Genomic DNA, 26,620 nt, shown 5'->3' with positions numbered 1-26,620 from the left:
GGGAGAGACTCCCTTCCAGCTCATTTGGTAGAACTGCTGACTGCCAGTTAGGAGGGGCCTAATGGGTCTCAAGTGTGGCATTGTGGCCAGGAGCTCTACTGTACCTACCACCTCATGCTGAGAGCTTGGCTGATCTCATGAACAAAGCAGGATCAAGCTGGGTTTGTACTTTGATGGGAGCCATCCAGGGAAAACCCAGGGTGTTGTAGCATTAGGGACTGAGGAAGGGGCACACGTCCCTCTGAATCAGGCCTGACCCCAGTGCCTCAGCACAGTGCTAAGGTATGCTGCGTGCATGCTCCACATCGGGGAGTCAATCGGGCTGCCTTCCGTTCTGGGTTAGTTGTCCCCGCAATGCTCCGGTGTGGTGCTAGGGAGTGCTGGCTTCCCATCATTATGGAACACAAAAATAGGGGTGTGGTCCCAGTCTCTTGGCCAAATTGCATCCGGCCTTCCTGCTCTCCTGCTGCTGTTTCAATTGGAAAACGGAGTCTTCTGCCTGACCTGGTGTGCTCTGGGAAGGAGCTGCCATGTTCCACTCTAGCCGGGGATTGCACTGAGCTCCGGTTTGCACAGTTGGTTTAGTATAGTCTGTGAAGTGCTTTATAATAATAATAATAATTAATGGAGATATCCCATCTCCTAGAACTGAAGGGACCTTGAAAGGTCATCGAGTCCAGCCTCCTGCCTTCACTAGCAGGACCAAGTACTGATTTTGCCCCAGATCCCCAAGTGGCCCCCTCAAGGATTGAACTCACTACCCTGGGTTTAGCAGGCCAATGCTCAAACCACTGAGCTATCCCTCCCCCCCCGATTTGGGGTGCATGTGGCTAAAAAGCAGTAGGGTGACCAGACGTCCCGATAAAATCGGGACTGTCCCAATATTCAGCTGTTTGTCCCGCGTCCCGACGGATGTATGGTCGAGACGCCATTTGTCCCGATATTTGGCTTCGGCGGCGCTCGGGCTTTTTTTTTTTTTTGCTTCGGCGGCGCCCTGCCCCCCCTTGTGTCCCGATATTTTTTTCTTATTATCTGGTCACCCTAAAAAGCAGTGACATTCCCTTGTAGAGGACACACAATGCATCAACCATGGCGTGGGACTATGCTAACTCCCTGGGTATGCCCTAGTGAAGGCAGAGCAGCAGCACAGCAAGACCAAGACAGCCTGTGGTCACAGCAGAGGCTAAACTGCTCCACAGCTAAATTCCCATTTGGAGAATGGCCCCATGTTTTCTAACATGAATATCAAATGAATCTGGGGAGGAAGGGTCAGGCTTTTACGAGCTGGTTGCAGAGCTCTTGAGTTCTGGTGCTTCCTTTTCAGCTGCATGGGCAGTGCACGTTGGCTTAGTCATCAGAGCTCTTGGCCTTACAACACCTCCAGAGTGATTCACAAGCCACAGTGATGGGGAAAGGCCCTGAATGTAGGGTCCCAAATCCCCTCGCCAGCAAAGGAAACAAAATATGTCCGGTTTCACAGTAACTAGTTTACGAAGCTCTCTGGGGCCTCCTACTCTGAGTTCAGCCAGCTACATTTATCTCAGGGTGACCTTTAAGAAATAGCTCCCATTTCAGAGGCGCTCTGGTTTTTCATTGTCTGGTTTGGAGGATTCATGTTTAGGAAGCAAACCTACACAATGAGCACGAGGGTGGCATTTCCCAAGGCACGTGATGGTGGCCTCACTCCCCCATTAGCAGCAATGAGAGTTTTACAAGTGACATCAATGGGAGCAGAGCTAGGCCAGTGCTGAGCATGTTGGGAAATCCCACCCTACAGCTACATGTAGGGTGTACCCACAGAGCAACACTGAGGCGCCCACTGCTACATGCAGGGCTCCCATCTCTAATATTCCCAACTTCACACACACACACTCCCTGCCTGCCTCGCCCTTCTGAAGTTAACGCCACCCAAACAGATTATTGTCATGCCAAGCCTTGCTTCGCTGGCTTTAATCTCTCTCTCTGGCTCTCCTCTGACTGTTGTGATGCATCTCAGATACCACTGTGTAAATGACCGTGCAGGTAGCAAGCTAACAGTAAAGCTACTCCTACCAGGCCATGGTCAAGTTCTTGACTGCTTTTCTAGGTCTCAGACAAGGGAATCCCTGAATAAGCCAGAGCTCAATGTTGGGCTGGATACTTATTCTTTATGCAGTGCCCAGACTTTGCTTGGTACCTTACAGAGCACAGGCATGCAAATGTAGCTGAGCCTGGGGCATGAGGATGACAGCAGCCTCGCCGCTCACACTCAGGCAGGGCTAGGAAGTGTTTTTAGGTCACTTATAAAAAACTCTTGTGCTCATTTTTTTTAAAAACTCTAAGAAGGTATTTTAAGTCATTCAGCAAATAGTTCAGTCTCAGTAAAGTTGACCCCTTAATGTAAATTCAGCAACTGCTCCATCACTAATGAGTAATTGCAAATGTGGCTACTTCATATCAGTCTGATAATCTCAAAGAAACTTGTCATTGGTTATTGAGACTAGCTTTAAAACAAGGCACGGTGAACTCTGCTTTATTGTACCAGAACTGCTGCTGCTTGATGAACAAACCACACACTCTAAACTATCAAGAAACAGAGGAGGCATGAAAATTGAAGTTTAATTTGTGCTGGTAAGGAGACAAGCTATTGCTGTGCTTTGTATTTTGCTGGATAGTGCTAGGAGAAATTACTGAACTAAGATGTTAACCAATAATAAATAATACTAGGTGTGCAGCTTTATAGTGTTTCTTGTACTATAAACCTGTAATGATCCAGATCATCTCTGCAATTTTGTTCCACTAGTTCCCAGAGCACAACGCTGTAGTTTGCAGCACATTGTTGCCAATAGAGAGTGCAAACTGCCCAGTGAGGAAGGGTTTATGCTTGTGCTACACCCAAGGAGGGGGCTATGCTGGAAGGAGACCTCACCCCTAACAGCACGTTTCTAGGGGAAACCAGCTGAGGAAAATTAAGGCGGATTAATGAATGACTAGCTACAGCTATCAGTGTGCTGGATTCTGTATAGATACCCATCTGCAGAACATGGTGTGTAATTGCTATGTGTTACTATTGCACTATGCTTTTCACCAGTGAAAAAAGGCTTTTCACAGCCTCCAGGGTTTAGGGCTGGCAGATTTACTGCAGGCAGCTGTCACATGCATCAAGTTCTGGGAAAATATCCCTCTGAGGATAATGGGAGGAACAGACTGATCACTTTGGAGGGTTTGTTATTCTGTGGAAATGAGAAATCTCTATTACTTTTCCCTTTATCCTCCCCCTCTGCACATTCTCACTCTTTATGTGTGTGTGTGTATTATTTATATACTTCTGCTTGTCAACTGATTGTGACATGTATTTTCCTGAATGAGGGAAATGCCAAGAGTGAGTTGGCCCCAGCCCTTGATTATAGCTGAGTGCCAGCTCTGCTATGCCTACGGATCAATGTTCCTCTCCCTTCCGCTGCTGTTCAGCACTGAAATGCCTGTTGCTGGTGCATCTTGAAGAAGCTTAGAGAGGAACAGAAGGTTCTGCACAGGGAGGAGTGACCCATTTACAGCTGGGTGTTAAAGGAATCAGAGCGTTCAATGAACTGGTGAGTCCCCACCGCCTGCTCTCACTGGATTCCACTCATGGCACGAGTACAGAGCATCGCCCTGAGAATAGCGCAGCGGCTCCAGTGGCCTCGCTTTGCAGATGCGACTCCCCCAAGTTAGAGAGGAACACAATGGCCCATGTGTGTGAACTATAATGGGGAGAAATAACACTGAGCATGGCCACACAGCCCGCGGAAGAAGCCTCCCAGCAGGCTGGCAGACTGAGGCTACTGCGGCTCGCACTAGTGCTCTAAAAACAGCTGCATAGACCGTGCTTTGAAGTGTGGCTGGGGCAGGAGCTCGGGCCTTGAAGCCCACCCAGCTCCAGAGGTGCTGGACCAATAAGTACAGTGGGAAGGCTGAGAGCCATTGGTAACCCTGGATATAATGGAACCCACTTCAAGCTCGGGGGTGCGGCAGCCCCCCCAATATGCCTACTTCCAGCATCTCGGCCCCACTCTCTAGGCTACAGAGCCCAAGCTCCAGCCCAAGCCACAACTTCAAAGCGCCGTCTACACTGCTCCTTTTAGAGCGCTAGCGTGAGCCCTCCTAACCTGAATCTGTCGACCTAGGCTGGGAGGCGCATTCCACAGGCTGTGCAGACATACCCTCAGTGCCCTAGCTGGGACTAGAACCCAGGAGTCCTGGCTCCCAGTACTCTCCCCTAAACAGATATTTGATATTACCAGTCTGTGAGTTCCTAGACTCTGCACAGAATATCTCTGTGTGCAGCAAAGGGGCCGTTAGCACTTCTAAGATCCTCACCCAAACATTGCAAAGTACCATCATCCTTCTGCTCTTTAGCAATGTCCAGTGCCTGGCAGGAAGCCTGCGGCTCTCATCACCACAGCGTTGTCCCCCTTAGGGTGTGATTTCTCCCCTCGCCCCTGACAACAGGCAACTCCCATGGGGGTTTCTTGCCAGTCACCTGGAGTTTGGTGCCATTGCAGAAGTGGCCTTTGCCATACTGAAAATCAGCTGAGCTGCCTTGTCACGCAGTGGCCATGTGTCCCAGCTGCCCTGTCCCCCAGCCAGGCTCTGCCCTTATCGCTCAGGGCTCTTGCACAGAGCTGGATGTCACAGTGGCGTTTATGCTTCTGCCCACTGCTCGCTGCCCAGTTGCTGTGTTGATGCATTTTGAGTGGCTGTCCTTGGTTTCTGATTGGCTGCTGCTTGCCTCTTGTTTTCCTGCTGCTCTGGGTCAAACTGCCAGTGCCACTAAGAGCACGTCCCTGGTGGCAGGCAGTGACGGGAATGCTGGAAGCTTAGCCTGTGATTTTTAGATGCCCCTGTCCTTGCTGACTGAGGTTGCTGGACAGTTGCAGGGGGTCATGTTGCCTTCACACTTCCTCACCAGGGCCCCTCTTGATGGCTCCCTCTGAGATTCCCAGAGGAGCTAGCTGGAGTGGAGGGGTGTGGGTAACTCCCATGCTGTCTGGTTCTGCAGAATGGGCGGGGAAGTTTATCAGACCAGGAGCCTTCCCCTGGGATGGCGAGGACGTCTCGCCTGCAGTCAGGCTGAAAACATCACCAAAATAACCTGTTATGGTAGCTTGGCAAGTTCTCCTGCTGGGACCGAGCAGCCCCCACAAAAACAGAATACGAGTGAGGTAGGAAAAGCTCTGCTGGGCGTCAGTTTGCGTTTCGGGTGCCAGTCTGCCCCAGAGACCGCTGCAGAGACCAGCAGCAAGGCCCCAGTGCTGCGCTCACAATGAACAGAGAGGTCAGCACTACTTGGTGGTGTAGTAAGACCTACAGGGTTACCCCGCAGAGAACCTGGGAGCACACAGCTCACCACACACCAATCCCCTTCAGGCTGGACCACTTCGTAACAGACAGACTGGCCGGATCCAGTCAGGCATGAAGACAGCAGCTCTCGCAGGAACATTTGGGGGATTGAAAAGACTTTCAGACTCTGGGCCTAACATACCAGGGAAGTAGAAAGCTACCCCAGGATGGGCCAAATTCACCACTGGGATAAGCAGGTACTAATCCACTGACCTCCATTATGATGGCCATATGTCTGTAGCCAAATGTTCTCTCAGGCAGTAAGGAGAAAGCAGCGATTCGCCTTCCTCTCAAACAGGGAGTCCTGGGCAATAGCTGAGAAGCCAAGAGGCCACCCAGGTAAGCAGTGGAGCTTGGAAGGCATTTTGGGCTTTAAGTTTGTGGGGGTGGATACTGCAGGTCTAAAGGCCAGACCTGGTGATAATCTAGTCTGATCTAGGGTGACCTATCGGGACAGAGCGTGGGGTGCGTAATTGAGTCCTATACAAGACAGAGCCCCAAATATCAGGACATCTGGTCATCCTAGTCGGACCGCCTGCATAGCACAGAACGCAGACCCTCCCCCAAGTCCCTCATCCAGTCTTGACTGACAAACTTAGAGTGCTGGAGAATCTCCCACAGCCCTACGTGAGCTGTTCCAGTGGCTAATTCCCCTCACTGTAAAAAATCTGCACCTCATGTGCTCCCCAACTCCACCAGCCTCTGGAAGCACCAGCATGGCCAGGCCTCCGCAGGCCCAGCTCTCTGGGCAGGTGAGTAATAGGCACACACCAGCCCCTGACCATGCCGAGCATCTTTGCCACTGGACACCCAGAATTCACAGATCCGCTACTCCCAAGGAATAGCACACACCAACTTACCAGTTACACTGCAGGCGCACCGCTCCACTCACTGCACAGCATTTAGCTGGGGTTAGAGAGAAAACAAGACATTTATTTAACAAAGAACAAAGATTGAGAAGAAGCAAATAGAATTGAGGGAAACAAATGATGACACATAAAATCATAACACGCTTTCTAGCGCTTAAACTTAACTAACAAGACATTCCGCTGTCTCATAAAGGTTACCTTGCCCCAAGTTTCTTTCTCAGCATCAAACGACCCAACTAGCTGTGATCTTCTGTTGATGAGACAAGCCACCCAGCAGTTTATCTGTTTGGTGAAGTGTAACTGGGTGTACCCTGCACTAACCCCTCCCCCAGCTATAGGTCCAAAGATCCATTGTCTTCACTCGCAAAAAGGATGTCCTCCTGCTGGTTTATTTCTTCCTATAAATTCCCTCCCTGGAAAATTTCACAATCCCTTGTTAGCAATCAGCTCAGACTGTAACTGGGTGGCCAGTGTGACCTGTACAATACTCAGTTTACATGTAGCCAGACAGATAAACAGCTTTTGCCTGAAATAATCTTGTTGAACACCTTTTGGTGACCAGCCTTCAGTCACAGACCTGAAGAACCTAACGTGCAGTGTATGTACATAACTCTTTCCATACTATCCATACATACATCTCACAATGATGATGCGGACCAGGCTTTCAGTAGAGACCTTGCATGACACTCTTTGGTGAACTAGTATTTAGATATCAGACCCGCCCCCTCAACCCTACGCACCCCACTGCCAGTTGGCACCAAGCGATCCCTGGGTCACAGCCTTCTCTGGGATGAGCTAAATAGATTGAGCTTCGTTAGTCTCTCACTGCATTCTTGTACGTTCTTGTACTCATATATTCTTGTAGCTTTTTCTGAACCTTTTCCAATGTTTTAACAATCTTTTTGAAATGTGGACACCAGAACTGGACACAGTATTCCACTAATGCCATATGCAGTGGTTATAACACCCCCCCACTTCTGCTCAATATTCCTCACATTATACATCCAAGGTTTACCTTAGTCATCTTAGCTACAGCATTGCACTGTGAGCTCATGGTCAGTTGGTTACTTGCCATTCCCACAAGTCCATTTCTGAATCTCTGCCTTCCAAAACAGAGGCCCCACCACCCTATGTGTGACCTACATTCTTGATTCCTAGATGTGTGACCTTGCATTTAGCTATAGTAAAACTCATGGTTTTTAAGTGAGCCCCACTTACCCTGTGATATCTGATACAGATAATACATTATAGAACTGACTTGAGAAGTTTTCTGACAGGAACCTAGAAATAGGTGTCTTTTAATTATTCTGATCTGTGTTTGCTAGTTGGTGTGTGCGCTCAGGTATGCACATGTACATGCCAGAGTGTGCGTGCATTCATGCAGCTTTCTGTATTTCATATTTAGTCAATCTTACAGCATTTATCACAGACAGTCAGCGCCCTGATTAGAATGATAAGGAAGAGATACTTAATCCTACTTAACCGCCCTCGGCTGATGTCAGTTAATTGTGAATTTCCTCTTCTCAGCCCCAGATCAGAATAAAATCTGCAGCAATATATAGGGTGGTAGCGAGACATCCCCTCCCTGCCCAGGGGATGAAGCCTGATCTGCTTCTTAGCACCTGCCTGTTGTTTTATTTTCAGTGTTTCATTAAAGATAAGGGAAGCTTCAGGCAGGCAAAGGTGTAGGAAAGCGAGATTATTAGGTACACTGGCAGGTGCTGAGCTCTCTTCAGCTGCTTGCTTGATGACAGGTCCTTTAATAGCTATTTGAATTTTTTAATTAATTGGGTTTGGCTGAGTTTGCACCTTGTGCTCCTTTCCCCCAACACTCTGGTTACTGCACACCTTCTGGTCTTCAGACTGGTTCTCTACCCCCTAGAGCAGCACATGGGCTACACTAGACAGTGGGCTTGTTTCCAAAACCAGGGTGACGCCCACCCTGTGAGAGCTGGAGGTATCTCACAGGACACCACTAACTGCTGACTTCAGACCTGTAACCACAGATCAGGCCAATACCAACTGAGCTGAAGGACAAGGCCCTGCAAACATTAACTCAGGCCAATGAGATGAATAGGGGGTTCAGATGGCTAAGAGAAGGGACAAGTAGGAAAGAGGCATTAAAGATGCCAAAGGTGGGTTCAGGTGAGTACGTTCGCAGCAACAGAGCCTGTGGCGGTTACAGGCAGAAATGAGAAGAGGGAGAACAGCTGTTAGGCACTCAAGAGAAGAAGAGCCACCATTAAAGACAGACCAGTGCCTACAATGCGCGTGGTTCTTTACAGGTATCACTGTACATGGAGGGAGGACCAGGAAGGATGGGGGGAGGAAGGAATGAAACGTATCATAGAAATTAGAGCTGGAGAAGATGTTGTAGGCCATGCAATCCCTGCAGTGCAGCCTGTGCCCTCAATTCCTTTGGCTACAGGATGTTAGCTGCAGGGAGGAGAGCAGTTCCGGGGCTATGCCAGGCCCTGCAGGGGCCGGGTTGGACCAGTCCCAGCTCCAGCATGGAAAGGTGATTGATACACTCTGCATGTTGCCATAGAGACCCCCAAAGCTCTTTCTACTCCTGACATACTTTGTATTTCAGACACATTTACAATGGGAAAGGACATCTGGGGAGTGTGCCTCCAACTCTGCTTTATTGCCATTGTGTTCTCCAGAAGAGGGGAAGGAAGAGGTAAGGGGGAGAGGAGATTGGGGGCATTCATGCTGTTTCTCTCTCTCTCTCTCTCTCTCTCACACACACACACACACACTCTCTCTCTCTCTCTCTCCCTCCCTCCCCCCACCTTCCCCACTCCCCACACCAGGAACTGGACAAGTCAGAGGGCAATATGGGGCCCAAGGATCAGGTAGTTATTATTATTTCCCATCCCCAACGATATGCTGGGCAGCTAAGAGAGCAAATAAACTGCACACATGCACCCTGCCCCCGAGAGTTTATAGCCTCATTTCATACAATAAAGGGCCAGCTAAACAGTGTGGTGCGGGGGAGGATAGATCTGTCCCAGTAATAAGTGGCAAGGCTAGTGCACAGCATCGCTGATGTATCAGGGGTTTGGAGCCCAAAGTTGGCATTAAATAACAAATGGATTTAATTTCTGAAAATCTCGGATCTCCTTCCTCAGCAGAATTTCCTGGGAACCTGATCTGCCTGAATAACTACCTCTACCGAGTAGACTGTACGTGGGAGACAGATGGGAGAGTGGGGGATGGACCCTTTCACGTGCATTTCACAAAGTAAGCTCAATGCATACTCCCTGTCTGGCACACTGGGGCCCTGGGCCAGGCAGGAGGGCAAGCAGAGTAACAGGGCAGGCAGGGCTCTCTGGATTCCTTGGCCCTGAACTCTCCCCAACAGCCAAATCCTAGTGGTCCTCCACCTCCTCACTTGCTGGCTTGGCGTTCACCTGCCGTCCCTTTTCAGGCCAGACACGTAAGGCACTTGCTGGAGCCCAGGACTGCATTCCTTTGCATTTACACACTGGGAAGATCCCAGTTCTATGGGCCCAGTGCAAAGTGATTCCCCCGTGTGGTGACTGGCACTCCCACAAATAACTAAGGCTGAACTCTTAAAGTAACTAAACCCATTACGCTCCAGCATAAGACAAACTTTCAGCCGCTTGGTTATTCTAGCTCGGATGAGAATTACACCTGCACACTGACTGCCAGAGACAAGCTGCACAGCCAGCATCACTGCACAATTAACATGATGGAGAGGTTCACGCAGCACGACAGTTACAGCATCTTGCTACAAGGTGGTTTCTTTGGGAGGAATCGCACATACGTTGCTTTCCAGGACTATGAACCCAGTCTGAACAGTGAGTACCACCCATGGCAGCTATGGGACGGGGGCCAGCTGGTCCCTTTGGAATGAGAGTGTTTGGCCTGTGAAGTCCATTGAAGAGTGAGACTTCAGTGGCAGCAAGTGAGACTGATGGGGATGCAGAGCCCCCACCTTGGGCAGCATGGCCTGTACTTGTTATATATGGGGGCAGCCCATCATCCCCTCAGGACTCTCTCTGGGTCTCTCATTCTTCCACACACACCCCAGCCCATCCTTAGGGGTCATTCTCCCACCATCCTCCCTTGCTTTGCTATCTGCCTTGGGCAACATCCATCAAGCCATCACTGCAGTTTGAGCCCTGGGGGCTCCCCCTGCCAACAGCAGCACCGTTTGCTGAGCTAGAGGAAGGACTGTGGAGCCTCGGGAAATGTGAACAATGGGCCTGATTCTCAGCCCCACTAAGACCACTTCACAATGCACAGTGTCACGGAGGGGTCTGAAAGCTCCCTAAAGGGGATAATGAGGATTTTCCCAGTGGGAAGGAAGCCCGTTTTGCAGCAGCCCCTCTGGTCTCTGTCCCCAGCACAGAGCATGTCCGTGTGTCTTCATGGTAGGGAGGGCTAGAGCATAACCTGCTCTGTGATCCCTCGCTGGCATATCAGTCCCTTGGGGACCGTTACAGCTGGTGTTACGTTACAGAAGCCCTGTGGCTGCTTTAACTTGCACTGGGGGCTTATTTGGTCTCCTGCTGACCCCAGGATCACAGGATCCATAGAACCATATTTATGTCCCCCAGCTGTGAGCAGCCTAGGGCTGTGCTCTGTGTTCTGCAGGTCTCTCAAAGCCAAGCGTTTGTAACAGTTCCTCTCTCTGTTTCCAGTTAAGTGTGATCCCCCCTTCAACCTGCAGAGCAACATCAGTGCCAGTAAGTGCCAGCTCCGGTGGAGTGTGCCAGGGCCTCTAGAGCCCATTCTTCAGTATGAATTGGAGTATAAGGAACACAACACATCCTGGGAGGTAACTTTACCTGCTCTCAGCCTGGATGAGCCATGCACAGATGCCTGCTGCCACAATTCAGAGCAACTGCACCTGTGTTCCCCCTCCGTGGTCCACCAAGGGCACCCAGTGTAGGCTGCCAGCTCCTTAGCCATCGCCTCTCTTGGGCAGAGACCTGTGTCTCTCTCCCTACTGACCAGGGGTTTCCCAATGAGTCTGCATTGTTCCCTGCTAGCACTGTGATACTCCCAGTAAGCCACTCTGCCTAAACAAGCCAGCATCTGCACTTTGCTTTTTCTCCAGAGGCTATGAACAGCTGTAATTGCCCACAGCCCTTACGAAGCAAGCACATTTATTCTTCAGGTAAAAGCATTACAGAGAAAACATAATAAAACAATCAAAGACCCTATATGCATGCTAAAATGCTTACCAGAGATCACCGCCCCGCCCCCAACTCAACAAAGGCTCTGATAAGAGCCTGTCCTTCCAGCCCCACCAAGGTGTTTTTCTGTGGTTACAAGGTCACAAGAGCTTTAGTGTAGAACTAGCCTCCCCATGAATGGGTCTGTCCTTCATTTATACAGCTTGGGCCATTGATCCTGAAACTTCAGGAACAGGTGATCAGCAAACAATGGTCCCTTCTTAGGGTGCAGCCAGAGGCGAGAAATTTGCATACAACTCCCCCTAGAGATTCCCAAGGCAAATCACTTGACACTGTCTGTCCCCAAAGTCCATTCTTGTCTGGCAGGTTTAGTAAAGTTTTCTGAAGTTCATAACACTTCCCACAGTTCACATGACATCTCCCTCCGGAAAGGTTATATACAATCCCAGCCCACAATAATACATAAACTTTGCGATTAATTCAATGGACTCCAAAGATACTTAAACTTAATTCAATAAGGTTTTCTTCAAGGATATTGCAGAAAATTCCCATGTGTGTCACATTTGGCTTTGGCATCTCTGTCACCTGGGATCCAGGTCTCCCCAGCATCTTGGTTTGGGACTGGCTGGCCTCTTTGGCACCCCTGGTTGAAGTCGATGCATCCCTTCCAAGGCATTGATATTTGAGGTTTGTGAGTCCTCCCCACCTGAATCCTGCATCCAGGATCATGTGACCTCATGATCCTGGATGCATATAAGAGGGCTTCTGAATGCAGAGCTCAGATGGGGAGTATTCACTAACCTCAGATTAGCACAAGGGTGGGCAAACTTTTTGGCCCGAGGGTCACATCTGGGTATTGAAATTGTATGGCAGGCCATGAATGCTGACAAAATTGGAGGCTGGGATGCAGGAGAGGGTGAGGGCTCCAGTGGGGGTGCAGGCTCTGGGGTGGGGCCAGAAATGAGGAGTTCAGGGTGCGGGAGGGGGCTCTGGGCTGGGGCAGGGGATTGGGGTGCAGGGGGGGGTGAGGGCTCCGGTTGGAGATGTGGGTTCTGGGATGTGGCTAGGGATGAGGGGTTTGGGGTTCAGGAGGATGCTCTGGGCTGGGACCGAGGGGTTCAGAGGATGGGAGGGGGATCAGGGCAGGGGATTGGGGCACAGGAGGGTGTCAGGTGTGCAGGCTCTGGGTGGCGCTTACCTCAAGCAGCTCTCGGAAGCAGCAGCATGTCCCCTCTCCGGCCAGTAGCGTAGCTAGTGGGGTGCAGGGGAAGCAGCCGCTTCCCCTCAGCACATTTTTCAAAAGCGGCTGCCGGAGCTCTGGGTCCCTGCGCGGCTCGGCGCGGCTCGGCGGCGGGAGGGGGGAAGCTGCTGTGGCGGCAGCTCAAGACATTCCGGCACTAGGCAGAGCGCCGGCGACTTCGTGGCGTGGAGGGGCTGCAGCGGGGCGCCCAGCTTGGAGCGCGGGAGAAGAAAGTGAGGAACGGGAGGAGGCGCTGCTGCCGCCTGGAGCTTCCCGCGCGCCTCTCCCCTCCCCCTCCCGCGGCGGCCACCCGGCGCGGTGTCATGGCTTCCTCCGAGGTCGCTCGGCAGCTGGTGAGTCCCGCCCGGGGGCAGGTGAAACTTTCTTGCCTCTTCTCCCCCCCCCCTCCCCCGACCGCACCCTAAAAAGTTCCTCGGCCGGGCCGCACCTTGCCCGGCCCCCTCCCTCCGGACCGAGCCCCTCCGAGGGGGGGCGCAGCATGGCCGCAGCGTGGCCGAGGAGCCAAGGGGGGGGGGAACGTGGCGCGGCCGGAGGAGCCAAGGGGGGGTGCGGAGCGGCCGGAGGAGGAGCCAAGGGGGGGCGCCTTTTTTATGTTTGCTCCCCCTGCACTTAGAACCTGGCTACGCCACTGTCTCCGGCTCCTACACAGAGGCGCAGCCAGGTGGCTCTGCGTGTTGCCCTGTCTGCAGGCACCACCCCTGCAGTTCCCATTGGCTGCAGTTCCCAGCCAATGGGAGCTATGGCGGTGGTGCTTGGGGTGGGGCAGCATGCGGAGCCCCCTGGCTGCTCCTATGCGTAGGAGCTGGAGTGGGGACATGCCGCTGCTTCCAGGAGCCACGGCACACACGAAGCGGGGCAAGCCTCTGACCCCGCTCCCCAGCGGGAGCTCGAGGGCCAGATTAAAATGTCTGAAGGGCTGGATGCGGCCCCCCAGCTCATAGTTTGCCCACCCTTGGATTAGCACCTAAGAATGCAGAGTCAGGATTGGGGAGCTGTCAAATTGTTCAGAGTACCAGCCCTTTATTATGTGTTGCTAATAAGAGTTATTTCTTAATAATTTTCAGCAGGCACATCACAAACAGCTGTTCAATGCAATGACAAAGGTAGAAATCGAGGCCATGGAGTTTGAAGCAGGCATCACTTATACTGCGAGAGTTCGCTGCAAAACTTCCCAAGTAGAGGATGGTTATAAAAGTCAGTGGAGTGAGTGGAGCCAGACAACTGAATTTCAAAGAGCAGCCCCCCCAGGTGCAAAAAACGTTGTTTTGTCCCATTTTGTTTCACTTTATAAAACAGAGAGAGAAAGAGACACGCTGGGAAATGGAGGGGCTGTCAGCAGCAGGTTCATGGATCAAGAACCATGTCTTCCAGCCTTTTATAGTCAAGTCACTTTCTTTCAAGGTTTTAATAGCTTCTGCTTGGTTCATTTGCATTGCTCGTTTGTTTAAGAATCTGGATAGAATTCCACTCTTTATATGGTCATTTGTGAATTGATTTTGTTAATGGAATAATTCTTTTTGTAGTTTTTTTACAGGTGCCCAAAAAGTTCTTTCACAGAAGCATGATACAGATTTTATTCATTCCTCTATGTCTTGGTGTCATACTCTACATAATTTTGAACTTCAAGCTTTCCTCAAGGTACATTATAGTCCTTTGCACAAGCCATGGCTGCCTTTTCTAGTTTAATGTAGTTTCTAGTTTTAAAGTTTAATGAGTGTGTATATCATGTGTCCACACATCGGGGCTGCTTCTTGGCTCTGCACCAGAGTCAGATCTTTGAATGTCATAGCCTCAGTGGAATGTGCTCTGCAAACATTCTCGAACATGCTATCTCCATGTGCTTGCAATAGTTAGTGAACCAATACTCAGAGTAGAAGGCACAGGGTGCACTGCAGGGATCCTACACTCAATCAAGGAGCACAGCTGAGACGACACAGGGTATCTTACGGTTAAAAGAATTTTTTAAAACTTTGTGCCAATTTGCCTAGACATAAAATAAGGGTGACTGGTATGGAGCATTGGCTATTGATGATCAATCTGCCATCAACATTTAGATCTTCCCTGGCTGGACTCCTGCCAATGGGAACTACACTAACAGTGTGTGAAGTGCCAGTGTGACTAAGCTAGCTGACCAAGTTTCTGTGTTTCTTAAGTTCTGAGCAGAGCAAAGGACCAGGGGGTAAAAGGGGAAAAAATGGCTCAAACCTGCAGCTGTCATGCCCCAACACATGGGAGCTCTGAGATGGACTGCACCTCTATGCAGGGACAGGGGATCTACCTGGGCAATTTCCAAAGTTGCATGAATGTGGGGTAGAATCTGGCCTGGGTTAGTAGCAATGGGGAAAGGTGTAAGGACCCAGGCACTAGAACAGGGGCGGGCAAACTTTTTGGCCTGAGAGCCGCATCGGGTTTTGTAAATTGTATGGAGGGCTGGTTAGGGGAGGAGGTTGTGGCCCAGCCCCCACCTCCTATCTACCCCCCCCTGCCCCATCCAACCCCCCCGTTCCCTGTCTCCCTGACTGCCCCCGGATCCCAGCCGCCCCATCTAACCCCTCCTCTTATTCCTGATGGCCCCCCCGGGACCCCTGCCCCATCCAACCACCCCTTCTTCCTGTCCCCTGACTGCCCCCTGCTGCCCCATCCAACCCCCCTCCTTCCTGACTGCCCCCCCCGGGACCCCGCCCTGCCCCCATTCAACCCCCTGTTCCCCCCCAACCCCTATCCACACCCCCGCCCCCTGACCACCACCCTGAACTCCCCTGCCCTCTATCCATCCCCCCCCTGCTCCCTTACTGCACCACCTGGATCACCGGTGGCTGGCGGCGCTAAAGCCGCACCGCCCAGCTGGAGCCGGGCCACGCTGCCGCTACGCAGCACAGAGACCGGGTCAGGCCGGGCTCTGCAGCTGCGCTGCCCCAGGAGCTCACAGCCCCGCTGCCCAGAGCATTGCACCGGCGGCGGAGAGAACTGAGGCTGCAGGGGAGGGAGGACAGCGGGGGAAGGGCCGGGGGCTAGCCTCCTGGGCCAGGAGCTCAGGGGCTGGACAGGACGGTCCCGCGGGCCGGATGTGGCCCACAGGCCGTAGTTTGCCCACCTCTGGACTAGAACCTAAGTCTAAAGAACCTGGGGCAGCTGCTATTCCCACAGTGCCACCAGGAGGCCCTGTAGAGGCACAGCAAGGGAGCCCTGTGGAGAGTAGGTGCCACAGGAAGTATCACCACGAGACCTAGAGAGACAGTACTCTGCTGCCCTCTGATTGGCCAAGTGCCCCTACTTAACCCCAGGGTTTCCCCCAGGAACTTGTCTGGGCAGCCACACAGACTTTGGCTTGCTGTAATGCCAGACTTTGCCTCGTCTTCTGGTCTCTGAGTCCAGTCTGACTCTGACCCCGATTCCTGCCTCTTGATTCTAATCCGGTACTGCCTCCGAACTTTGACCCCTGCCTGACTCTGGTCCTGACTCTTTTTTACGGGGCCTGGCCTTGCGATTCCTCCAACTCCGGCCTGATGACTCCCATCCTGGGTGGGCAGACCTCAGCCCAGCTGTGACCGCTAGGAAGACCTCCTACACCCCAGTCCTTTAAAAAAAGGCTTTTCAGATGGCGAAAGGAATAGTGCAGGGTTATGCACTCTACATTTAATAAGACTAGTACTTCTGTAAGATGCTTCATTCCTGGAAAGGTTCTGGGGTGATTTAGATCAAACAATTGCTGTAAAATGCCCTGCCGGCTGAATTCATACAAAGAGGAGCAGTTCAGACAATTCTCTAATACTGTTAAACTGCAACATATATTAAGACTCAGAAACCTTGAAGGAGTCTGCACTGAGGACTTGCAAACATACATTTTATCCATCTGGACTACAGTTGTCTCCAGATAGTCTGCACTGTTGATATTAAATGCACCCACATAGCTGTGTAGCCATGCACAGACAGATGGCAGGAGCTATATGAAATGGGCCTTTCCGGGAGTCTTTCCAGAAGAAAGTTAAGTGTTTTGGTTTAATCTTTCGCAGTGTGCTGCAGGGTTGAGATAGAAGGTGGAACATTTATCTAGATTTGATAGCAGTGTCATTCTTTCTCCACAGGGCAAAGAACATCTTCTGCCTGAACGTTCCCACACCAGCTGCTTTCTTCCAGCCTCTCTACACCTTGCACAATGGGAATTTTAAGGTAACAGCAAATTCTCTTTCTTCTTCATGATCCTTCTCCTCAATGTGGGAAGGTGGTTTGTGGGTTCTCATCACTGCTTCCACTAACTGGCTTCACCAGGCCCGTTCCAGCACTGGGCTTTAGTCTGCCTGGAAGTTCCTCATTCTCCACTCAAACACCTGCCTCCATATTCCTCCTGCTCCATCACCAACCTCCTCTCCTCCTAGGAACAAAGCCCTCCCATCCTGAGCATCTTCCTGTCACTGCCTCCCTTCCTTTATACCACCACCATCGGCCCTTGCCCAATCCCCACTGGACCTTCCAGATCACACCCACAACTGCTGCTATCAGGCTCTTCCTTGCCTAGCCAAAGAACTGCAGGAGAATCAGTCAGACCAGACTATCCAGGGACAGCCCACCCACACTGTCCTGTTAAATCCAGCTGCTCCTACCCCATGCACTGAGGGGGCGTCAGCAGGGAGGGTCATTGCCCCTTTATGCTCAGAAGTACAGGATCCTTTTCCTTTTACCTGAAATCAGTTCCCCTGGGCCAGCATCAGCCTTGTCTCCTTCCTCCATTCTCTCTCCATCTCTGCCTGTGCTGGGGGCTGGCTGGTTTTGGCTGAGCCTTGTTGCCACCCCACAGGATGTCAAGTCCCTTGTCCCCCTACTTTGAGGTCTTCTGGGTAAATTAGCACTTACTCTGACTGCCGAAAGTTACAATAGGGTCCAGCGCCTGGCAAGTGCAAAGTCAAAGCCTGGGAGAATTGCCTGCCTCAGTAGTGCAGTTGCCTTTTTCCTTATCCCCTCCCTGCTTCCCTTGCTACATGCCAACTGGCAATGCTCCCTGTGCCCCAGGGAGCCAAGATAGCAGAGGCTGCTCAGGGTATGGCTCAGGAGTGAAAGCTTGAAGGTCATCAAAACTTCCATCAGAGAAAGCAGGGGCCTTATTCTCCACTCCATTACTTGAGGTTCACTCAGTGGAGTTGCACTGATGTAGAACTGAATCCAGCCCCTGGTCTGCACTGCCAAAGCCTATGGAAAGCAATAGTTCAAGAATTCCTTTGCAAATTCTGCTTCTCCCCACTAAATAGTATTTACCATTCCTTGCTTCAGGACTGGATTGGACCTAATGAGACATGTGGCCAGCTCAGAAGAGATGAGGCTAACAACCCAAGCAAAGTGACTGGGGATGGAGTTCCTGGTCTAAGTGCTCATGATATCATTTCCCAGCTCTCCTTCAAGTCACTGGCAAAGACCGAAATGATTCCTCAGGAGGACCTTTGTGGCCCTGCCTCCAGGCCCGACCAGCAGTACCTCTGGAGCAGGTATGTGAGTGCGGAAGAGGTGGAAGCGAGGCTGCCATCATTGTTCCTACAAAACCACGCTGATGATGCAGGTGCCCTGGACTTCTCTGAAACAAGCAAAACCAACCTTGGCAGCCCAGATGTGAGTGGGAACCATCCCCCATATTTACGGGATGGTCAGGGTGACTCCTTTATGCCACAGGAGTCTCTGGAGCTGGAAAGTTTGTCCTTCTGTAGTAATGACTATTGCACCTTGTGTGGCAGTGACTCCACAGGTGGCCCAATTCCTGCTGAACTGCTACAGCTCACCGAGACGGACAGTCAGGTCAAGCATTAGAATGATGGGAATGACAGACTCTCACTGAAAGCTGCTGCATGTCCAAGTCACCAGGTCTGCCACATCCACCAGCTGGCCCATCTGAACCCCTTGTGCAGTTACAGGCTCTGTTAACTTTGGGCCAGATCTGGCGATCCTTTCTTAAAAGCAAGTTATGTCCAGTGCCTGCACAGTGGGCCCAAAGAGGGCAGGCACAAGCAGCCCCCTTCCCTTGCTGCCCCCCTCGGTGCAGGAGCTGAGCACAATCATGGTTTCTGTGACCAGGTGAGCCAGGTCTGTGCCAACCTAGCAATACGCTAGGCTCCCCAAGAGAGGCTGGACCATGCCTTTCCCCCACACCAGCCATGGAGCTGACTAGTAGCAGAACTCCTCCTGCACCCTCTGGAGGGATGTAGCAGAAGGCACACCCTCCCTTTGTGCCTCCCTGAGGTCCAGTGGTTCCCAGATATCCCCTGGGGCAGGGCAGCGCTGCCCTGCCCCCAAAGCACCTCCCTAACTGCAGCTCTTACTAATCAACCCCCCAGTGACTTCATATTCTGTACCCCAGACAGAGCTCCTGCTGTGCTGCGATCAGGGTGAAGTCAGACACTAACCGCAAACCCTGCGCCAGGCTTACACACATTTCAAATATAGTGTCACTCTTAGAACACATACGATGCTTGATGAAAAACAATGCTCTTCCAGTGATAGACACTAGTGAGATGCTGCATTTTCTGTTCATTTTAAACTGCACCTGAGTTCACAGGCATGCCTGGGTCGGGTCCCATACTTTAATGTCTTTAAATACTGTGTATTGCTGTTTACGAGCCTGGTAACTTTCTAGCTTACATTAAATCTAGCTTATGACTTGAAAAGATTTATTTCAAAACACACTATGAGCTGCTGGGCTGATTCACCATCTGGGGAGGGTGAAATCACACCCCAAACAATGGGGCTCAGGCTTTTCTTAGGTAATCCCATTATCCAGGCACTGCTGCTAAACAAGGATTCTGCTTTGGGAGACCTTGGTTTTGCAGGAAAAAGCAGCCCTGGAGTCCAGACTCCATAGCCCATTTACTCCTTGGTGCCTTTTCTGAGACAGCCACCGATGGTGCCAACTGGCGCCTGTATTTTAATGCTCTAATCAGGGGGCCTTTCTAAAACCTGTCTCAGATTAGGAGATTAGTATGGCCCATGGGCCTCCTGCTGTCAGTTAGATTTTTTTAATCTTAATTTTAAATAGCACAAGGGGGCCCAGGAGTGCCTTTTACAGCTCACAGCTGTTCATCGTCCAAGGAGAGGGTGGGAATTTGATGCAGTCCTCATGCTCTGTTTTTATCATTTCTCCAAACTCAGAACTGGTAGATAAGGTCCCATGGGAAGAAAAGCTAAGGGATAAAAGAGTTCAGGGGTACTGGCAGCTTCTCAAGGAGACAATATTAAAGGCACAATAGCTAACTACCCAATGTGAAGGAAGAATAGGAATAGTAAGAGGCCAATATGGCTCCATCAGGAGCACTTTAATGAACTGAAAATCAGAAGGAAATCCCACAAAAGTGAAAACACGAACAAATTGCTAAGGAGGAGGACAAAAGAACAGCACACGCACATGGGAACAAAATCAGAAAGGCAAAGGCACAAATGAGTTACACCTAGCAAGGAACATAAAAGGCAATAAGAAGGGGTTCTTTAAACTCATTAGGCACAAGAGAAACTAGGAGGTGTATATATAGGGTGTATCTATTGGGATTCCACAGGGGTCAGTCCTGAGTCTGGTACTATTCACTATTTTAATTAATGACTTAGATAATGGGGTGGAGAATCATACTATCGTCGGACTGGAAGGGACCTCGAGAGATCATCTAGTCCAGTACATGCTCTCACACCTTTTGGGGTGCTTGGTTGTGCCATAGGTCTGGTTGCTAGACCATAATCATGGAAAAAGAGGTGTATGAAGCAACAGTAATACCCAGCCAACTCGAAGAAAGATTTTATTTGCTGCTTTGTGATGGGCAGTGGCATTCGACCAGGGCCTTTCCTTATTTATCAATGGTTTGATCCTCCCCTTCCTCAGTATATAGCCCAGGTACTTCATCTCTGTGCAGCTAAGTCAGCAGTTGGTCATGAGCCTCACAGCCCTAAGGGACTGGAGTATCACTTGGACACCTTAGAGGTGGGGTAGACCGCTCCATCATCAAGGCACGCAGCAGCATATGCTTAGTGGGGCAGAAGCGTCTGAAATGTCACAGGAGTGTCATGGAGCCTAAATGGAAGGGTCCGGAAGTGGTACAGACCCGAGAGCATGGCACATGCAGTTAACTCCTTGGACTCAGATGCTAAGGGGATCTAACCCTAACCCCGGTCACTTGCCCACCAATCAAACCTCATGGGCCACCTCTCTGACTCCTGTGAACATCTCAAAAGGCCCTTGCCACTTTGCCAGCAGTTTGCTATCTGCAGCAGGGAGCAGCAGGAGACCCCTATCCCCTAATGGGATAGGGTTCTACTGGACACTTCTATTCTACTGTTCTTCCTGGGTGTGCTCTGCTACTCACAGGTTCTCCCTGACAAAGCCCCCTACCAAATCCAGTCTCTCTCTCTCTTATTCACCTTGAGACCATACTGGATCACTTTCTGGCTAGTGATGCCTTGTTCCTGCCAAGAATCCTGTAAAAGATCCAATATCCCCCGGGGTTGTTGGTCATCCAGCAATTCATAGGGTGAAAAGCCTGTGGAGGATTGTGGAACCTCCCAGATTGCAAACAACAAATACAGTAGCATTTTGTCCCAATTCCAGGCTTCCCTAGTTACGAATTTTCACAACAGCTGCCTTAGTGTGCGGTGAAACCACTCCACTAGATCATCTATTTGTGGGCATTAGCCAAGAGATTTTTACCAAGAGAGTTTTCAGGACAGCCCAAACCTCTCGTATTAACTGGGATGTGAAGGCTGTGCCCTGATCCATCAGGATAACCCATGGAAAGCCCACTCTAACGAATACTTCCATTAATTTGGTTATTGTCTGTAATGTTGCTGAGTGCAGGGCTACGGCTTCGGGTACTGAGTGGCATAATCTTCAATCGTCAAAATAAATAGATACCTGCTTGAGCTTGGTTCCAGGGGCCCTACGAGGTCTTCCCCAATCCTATCAAAAGGGGTGCTCACCAAAGGAAGATGGCCTAAGGAGGTCCTGTGGTCCAGCTGGGGGCCCATCAGTCGGCATTCTAGACAGGATTCACAATAATCTTTGATGTCAGGATAAACTGTGGGCCATTATCCTCTCTTGGATTTGCTCCACTCCCAAGTGACAGACCATGGCACATCATGGGTAAATTTTAACACCTGGTTTTGATATAACTTGGGGTCCAAGAGTTGGGTTTGGCAGGCTCTGGTTTGTTTATCCTGGACCACTCGCACCCAGAAATCCCTTTTCACTCTGAATGGGAGTAGTGAGTGTTCTGGGCAGGATTAACCAGCACTTCATTTCCTCCAGCCAACCAGCCAGACAGTGGCCTGAAAACTGGTCCTCCCTCTGTCTTGGGATGAAGTTCGGACCCTGTGTAAGACCAGTGGGTTGCCCCAAGGGGGAGGCTGTTCATATGGCCATTCTTCAGGAGGCTCCAAACTACACTGCACTCTGTGTACCTTTCCCAGTCTCTTTTCACAGACCCTTTGGGCCTTGAGTGCCTCCCTTCAGACCCGACACTGTTCCTGGCATGACTTTGCTTTGGGACCAACTAGCTCAGAGTTGGAAGAGGGGAAAACTTCTTTCGGCCTAACTTTTCCTTGGGTCTCTAAATTGAGTGCCAACCTCGCCTTCCTGGCCACCCTCAGAAGGCTGGTTACAAGTCCCCAGTCCTGGCTCAATACAACTGGGTAAGCAGGTGTCAGGCCTGTAATTGACATTTCCCCTTCTCAACACCCCCACTGTTAATCTGACTTTAGCCAGAGGGTAGGGCAGATTGTCCCCATGAATACATACTACATATATCCATTTGGCCCCTTTTAGAGCTTGGGAGCTATCGATTGCTCTTGTATGAATGTCTACCTTGAACCTGAGTCAATCAGGTCCAGCACCACAGTCCCCGCCATTGTAACCGGGACTACGTAGGCCTTCAGCCCAAGGTTTCTAAGCAACAGTCGTGGGCAGAGTTGCATTGTATATTGGGGCAATCTTTGTACCATTTGCCTTCCTGCCCACAAATAAAACCAATTAGGGACCTCCCTTTCTTCTCAGCTGGGACTCCGTCAGCTGGCCCACAGCCAGGTCCAGGTTCCAATCCCAGGGAGTACCGTGGGTGCACCCTATGGCCCAATGCAGCCCTTCCTAAGGGGTCTCTTGGAGCTTGGGCCCCCTTCCCTATTGGAGCTGAGCCATGGACATTCGAGTTCCCCAGTTTGCCCGGAGGCTCACACGCTATTTCAGCCTCCAGAAAATTCACTATGAGGTGTACTGCCTCCTCCAGGTGAGACACTTGGTGGCAGCAGACCCACTCCTTGGACCTCACTGGGAGAATTTGGTAAAATTGTTCTTGTTAGAGCAAAGGTCAACTATTTGCCTATTATCCCAGATGTATCCTGTTTTCCCGCAAGTAGCTGCTTTCCCATACATTGCACAAGATAATCAATCAAGGAAGTCCAACAGATGTATCCTATTACCCCTAGAAAGGAACTTAAAATTCCTTAGGTTAGCAGAATGTATGCACGCTAAGTTGTTTGTTTCTGTGTATAAAAAAGGCTTGCTCTGTGCTTGCAAGTGTGTTCCTCCCTCTGGCAATAGTCGAGGGAGACACCCACTCAGCTGACTGATCAATAAAGAACTTGAAGCCGTCTTCTAGACTCCCGTGCCTCCTTGGGGTAATTGGGCAGCTCCAGGGGGAAACGAGCCCATTTGGCTAACAATGGCGACTCCGCCGGGACTTCTCTCCCTGTAGAGGGCACTGACCGATGGCCGAGGGCGATTCCGAGGAGTGGCCACCTCGAGCTGTTGGTTTGCTCGGGCCTCGGATCGTCACAATCGGCCGGGGCGGCTGCGTCCTCTCTGAAGAGAGCTCTGAAGGACACGGAAGCAAGACGGCTTCAGAAGGAGGGGAAGTCTGACTGCCGGACGCGGCCACTTCGGGCGGTAAGTGCATTTACCTCCTGGGTTTGAGGAATAACGCCCCCGAGGTGTGGGTTGGATGGTGGAAATCCCCTAGGCAGCCTGTATACAGGAAGGTATATTAACAACATTGTAGCTTTGTAAATGTCTTGTTGTTGTGTTTTTGGTTAAAGGGTAAGCAAATAACGGCCAATAAGTAACGTAACTAACTCCACAAGTCCATGGGCCGTTCTTAACAAGCATTGGGACTTGGAGCAACCTCAGGGATTACTCTTGTTTATAGGAGGGGTAATCTTGTTTCTCCTCTTAATGGTGTGTTGGAAACCGAGATTGTAACTGATTAAGGGATTTGTGTGAAAGATGAATGAGTGCCGCTGACAGGTCTGAGGCTTAAGCTGACTTCAGCCGCCCCAAGACTCCTGCGAGGGGAAACCCGGTGACCAGGATATCTTGATTGCAAGGGGGGTCAGCCGAACCTCGTGACCCAGCGGATATCTGATCCCTACCCCTTCCCCCTCTTGATACCTCTGTCTCGAAAAACTCTGGGTAAAGCATAAGGGGGTCCGGACAAAGCACCTTCTCCGGGACACCCCTGGGATGTATGCTGGATAACTGGAAGGTGTTTAGACGCCAGGCTGATTATGGAATTGTATTATGTAAAGACAATCTTGTAAAATTCTGTACTCTTGAATGGACGACATTCGGGGTGGAATGGCCCGAGGGAGGGACGCTCAAACCAGGGATTGTACAAGCAGTACATAGCATTGTGACCCAGGATGGGCATTGGGACCAATATCCCTATATAGATATTTGGCAGGACCTCGTGGCCAATCCTCCCCCATGGTTGCAGAAATGTAGATCACAAACTATTAAGACCTTAATGGCCCGTGCCCCTGTTAGGAAACCCTGTCCCCCTGTTAAGAAATCTTGTCCGCAGGCTGTGATTCCCTCTGCCCCTGATCCTATGCCCCCTCCCCCTTTGTATCCCGGCCTCCCGGCTCCGGTACCCTCAATTGAAATCCCCACCCCCTCCTCTGAGGATAATGCCTCAACTGAAAGGGGTGAGCTAAGCCACCAGGGCTCTTCCAAACGGGAGTCCCCTCCAACTTCTCTGAGCTCCTCGGTGTCTAATTGCACCAGGAGCAAGACTGGCCCTGTAATAGGTCAGAGCTCCGAGGAGCAGTGGAACGTGTCATCTGACTATAACCCTGGGGATATTCGGTTTACCCTTATTAGCTCATCGAGCAAGGGTGGCCCGGTACTCCAAGGGCCCCTGCAACAGAATTATTTGTGTCCACTGCGGAAAACTGTAGCCCCTGAGGGCAATCTCACTATGGTATATGTTCCCTTTACCACTAGTGATCTATATAATTGGAAACAACAGAATCCCCCGTTCTCGAAAGAAAGGGGCCCGCGTTTTAGCCATGGCCCTAAGGGAAGAATATGAAGAAAGGGGGGACAAAGTTAAGAGATGGCCAGAGCCACCAGGGAAGGGGCGGGCCCCCCGCCTGGGTCGAAATCAGTGCGCTATCTGTAGGGAAGGGGGGCACTGGAAGAATAAATGCCCCCGGCAACAGGCCATGGGAAAGGGACGTAAAGATAAAACCCCGTCCCTTCCCATCCTCTACAACAGTACAGGATGTTCAGGGGAGGAGTCTTCCCCATAGGGGAGCCGGGGGACCCAGCGGCCCCTCCTGACAGCACAAGCTGCCAGCCTGGATCCCACGGTAAAAATTAAAGTGGAGGGCCGCCCAATTGAAGCCCTTATTGATATTGGGGCCACTCTTAGTTTGCTCCCCCTTAATAAGGCTCCCCGAGGTAGAGCTCGGGGACGTGCCATAGTCCAGGGGATTGAGGGACAAACTACAGCTTTGAAAAAAACTCTGCCTCTCCTAGTAAAAATAGGGGACCGTCAAATTTCCCACCAGTTTGTTTGCAGCCCCTCCTGCCCCATCGCGCTGCTCGGACGAGATATTCTTACTAAACTGCAGGCAGAAATCTCGTTCAACAAAGGGACTATGGAAGTTAGACTTCCTAAACAGCAATCCTCCAACTACCAGATGGCCCTGATAAGCACTAGAAATCACTCCCCGGAGTGCCAGGGGAGGAATGAAGGGAGCCAACTGTCAGGGGTTAACCTTGAGGTTTGGGCGGAGGAGGGAGGCGTCGCTCGGGCCCGGAATGCTTCACCAGTGCATATTTCCCTTAAGGAAGGAAGCAGCCCGGTCCGAATTCGACAATACTCTCTTAAGCTGACCACTAGAATCGGGTTAAAACCTCTGATTCAAAAGTTTCTGCAGCGCGGGTGGCTCAGGGAAGGCACGTCCCCTTATAACACTCCAATAATGGGGGTGCCTAAGCCTAATGGGCAGTATCGGTTGGTCCAGGACCTAAGACAAATTAACAAGTTAATAGAAGCCCCCTATCCAGTTGTCCCGAATCCCCATACTATTCTGGGCCAAGTTCCCAAAAGCCACAGTTGGTTCTCTGTAATAGATTTAAAAGATGCCTTCTTTTCCATCCCCCTTGATTTGGAGTCTCAGAGACTGTTTGCCTTCGAGTGGGAGGACCCAGATACCCACTACAAAGCTCAATACCTTTGGACCGTTGTCCCACAAGGACTTACCTGTGCACCCGAGATTTTTGGCAGCCAGTTAAGAAGGGATCTCGCCCCATTCCTGGCTAGACACCCCTCATGTAACATAGTCCAGTATTGCGATGATTTGCTCTTAAGTACTGAAACAGAGGCAGCCTGTAAAGAGCAGACTATAAAGCTCCTTAATTACCTTGGGGCACAGGGGTATAAGGTCTCAAAGGAAAAAGCACAACTGGTTAGGCAGCAGGTCACTTTTCTTGGGTATCATTTGTGCCAGGGAAGTCGTAGTCTGGGTAAAGAAAAAAATCCAGGTTATACTTAATAGCCCTCAACCCCGGAGCCCCCGAGAATTAAGGGCTTTTCTGGGATTGACTGGCTTTTGTCGGCTCTGGATCCCTGACTACGGGGAAAGAGCCAAACCATTATATGAATCCTTAACTAAAGAAGGTCTGCTCCATTGGACGTGGACCAGAGAGATGGAAAAAGCAT

At 50.9% G+C, this 26,620-nt stretch overlaps 1 protein-coding gene across 1 annotated transcript; it reads left to right on the top strand.

Annotated features, from left to right (window-relative positions):
* The first annotated feature begins 8,834 nt into the window (after nucleotides 1-8,834).
* On the top strand, nucleotides 8,835-18,455 carry LOC135884254 (interleukin-9 receptor-like). Its single transcript, XM_065411525.1, has 8 exons — nucleotides 8,835-8,913; nucleotides 9,368-9,476; nucleotides 9,873-10,057; nucleotides 10,904-11,040; nucleotides 13,727-13,910; nucleotides 14,186-14,300; nucleotides 16,748-16,832; nucleotides 17,928-18,455. The coding sequence occupies exons 1-8, from the start codon at nucleotides 8,835-8,837 to the stop codon at nucleotides 18,453-18,455; spliced, it is 1,422 nt and encodes a 473-aa protein (XP_065267597.1).
* The last annotated feature ends 8,165 nt before the right edge of the window (nucleotides 18,456-26,620 follow it).

The sequence above is a fragment of the Emys orbicularis genome, chromosome 10, assembly GCF_028017835.1.
Source record: "Emys orbicularis isolate rEmyOrb1 chromosome 10, rEmyOrb1.hap1, whole genome shotgun sequence".
In the NCBI taxonomy this organism is placed as follows: Eukaryota; Metazoa; Chordata; order Testudines; family Emydidae; genus Emys; species Emys orbicularis.
This window is presented reverse-complemented; position numbering and strand designations above follow the sequence as displayed.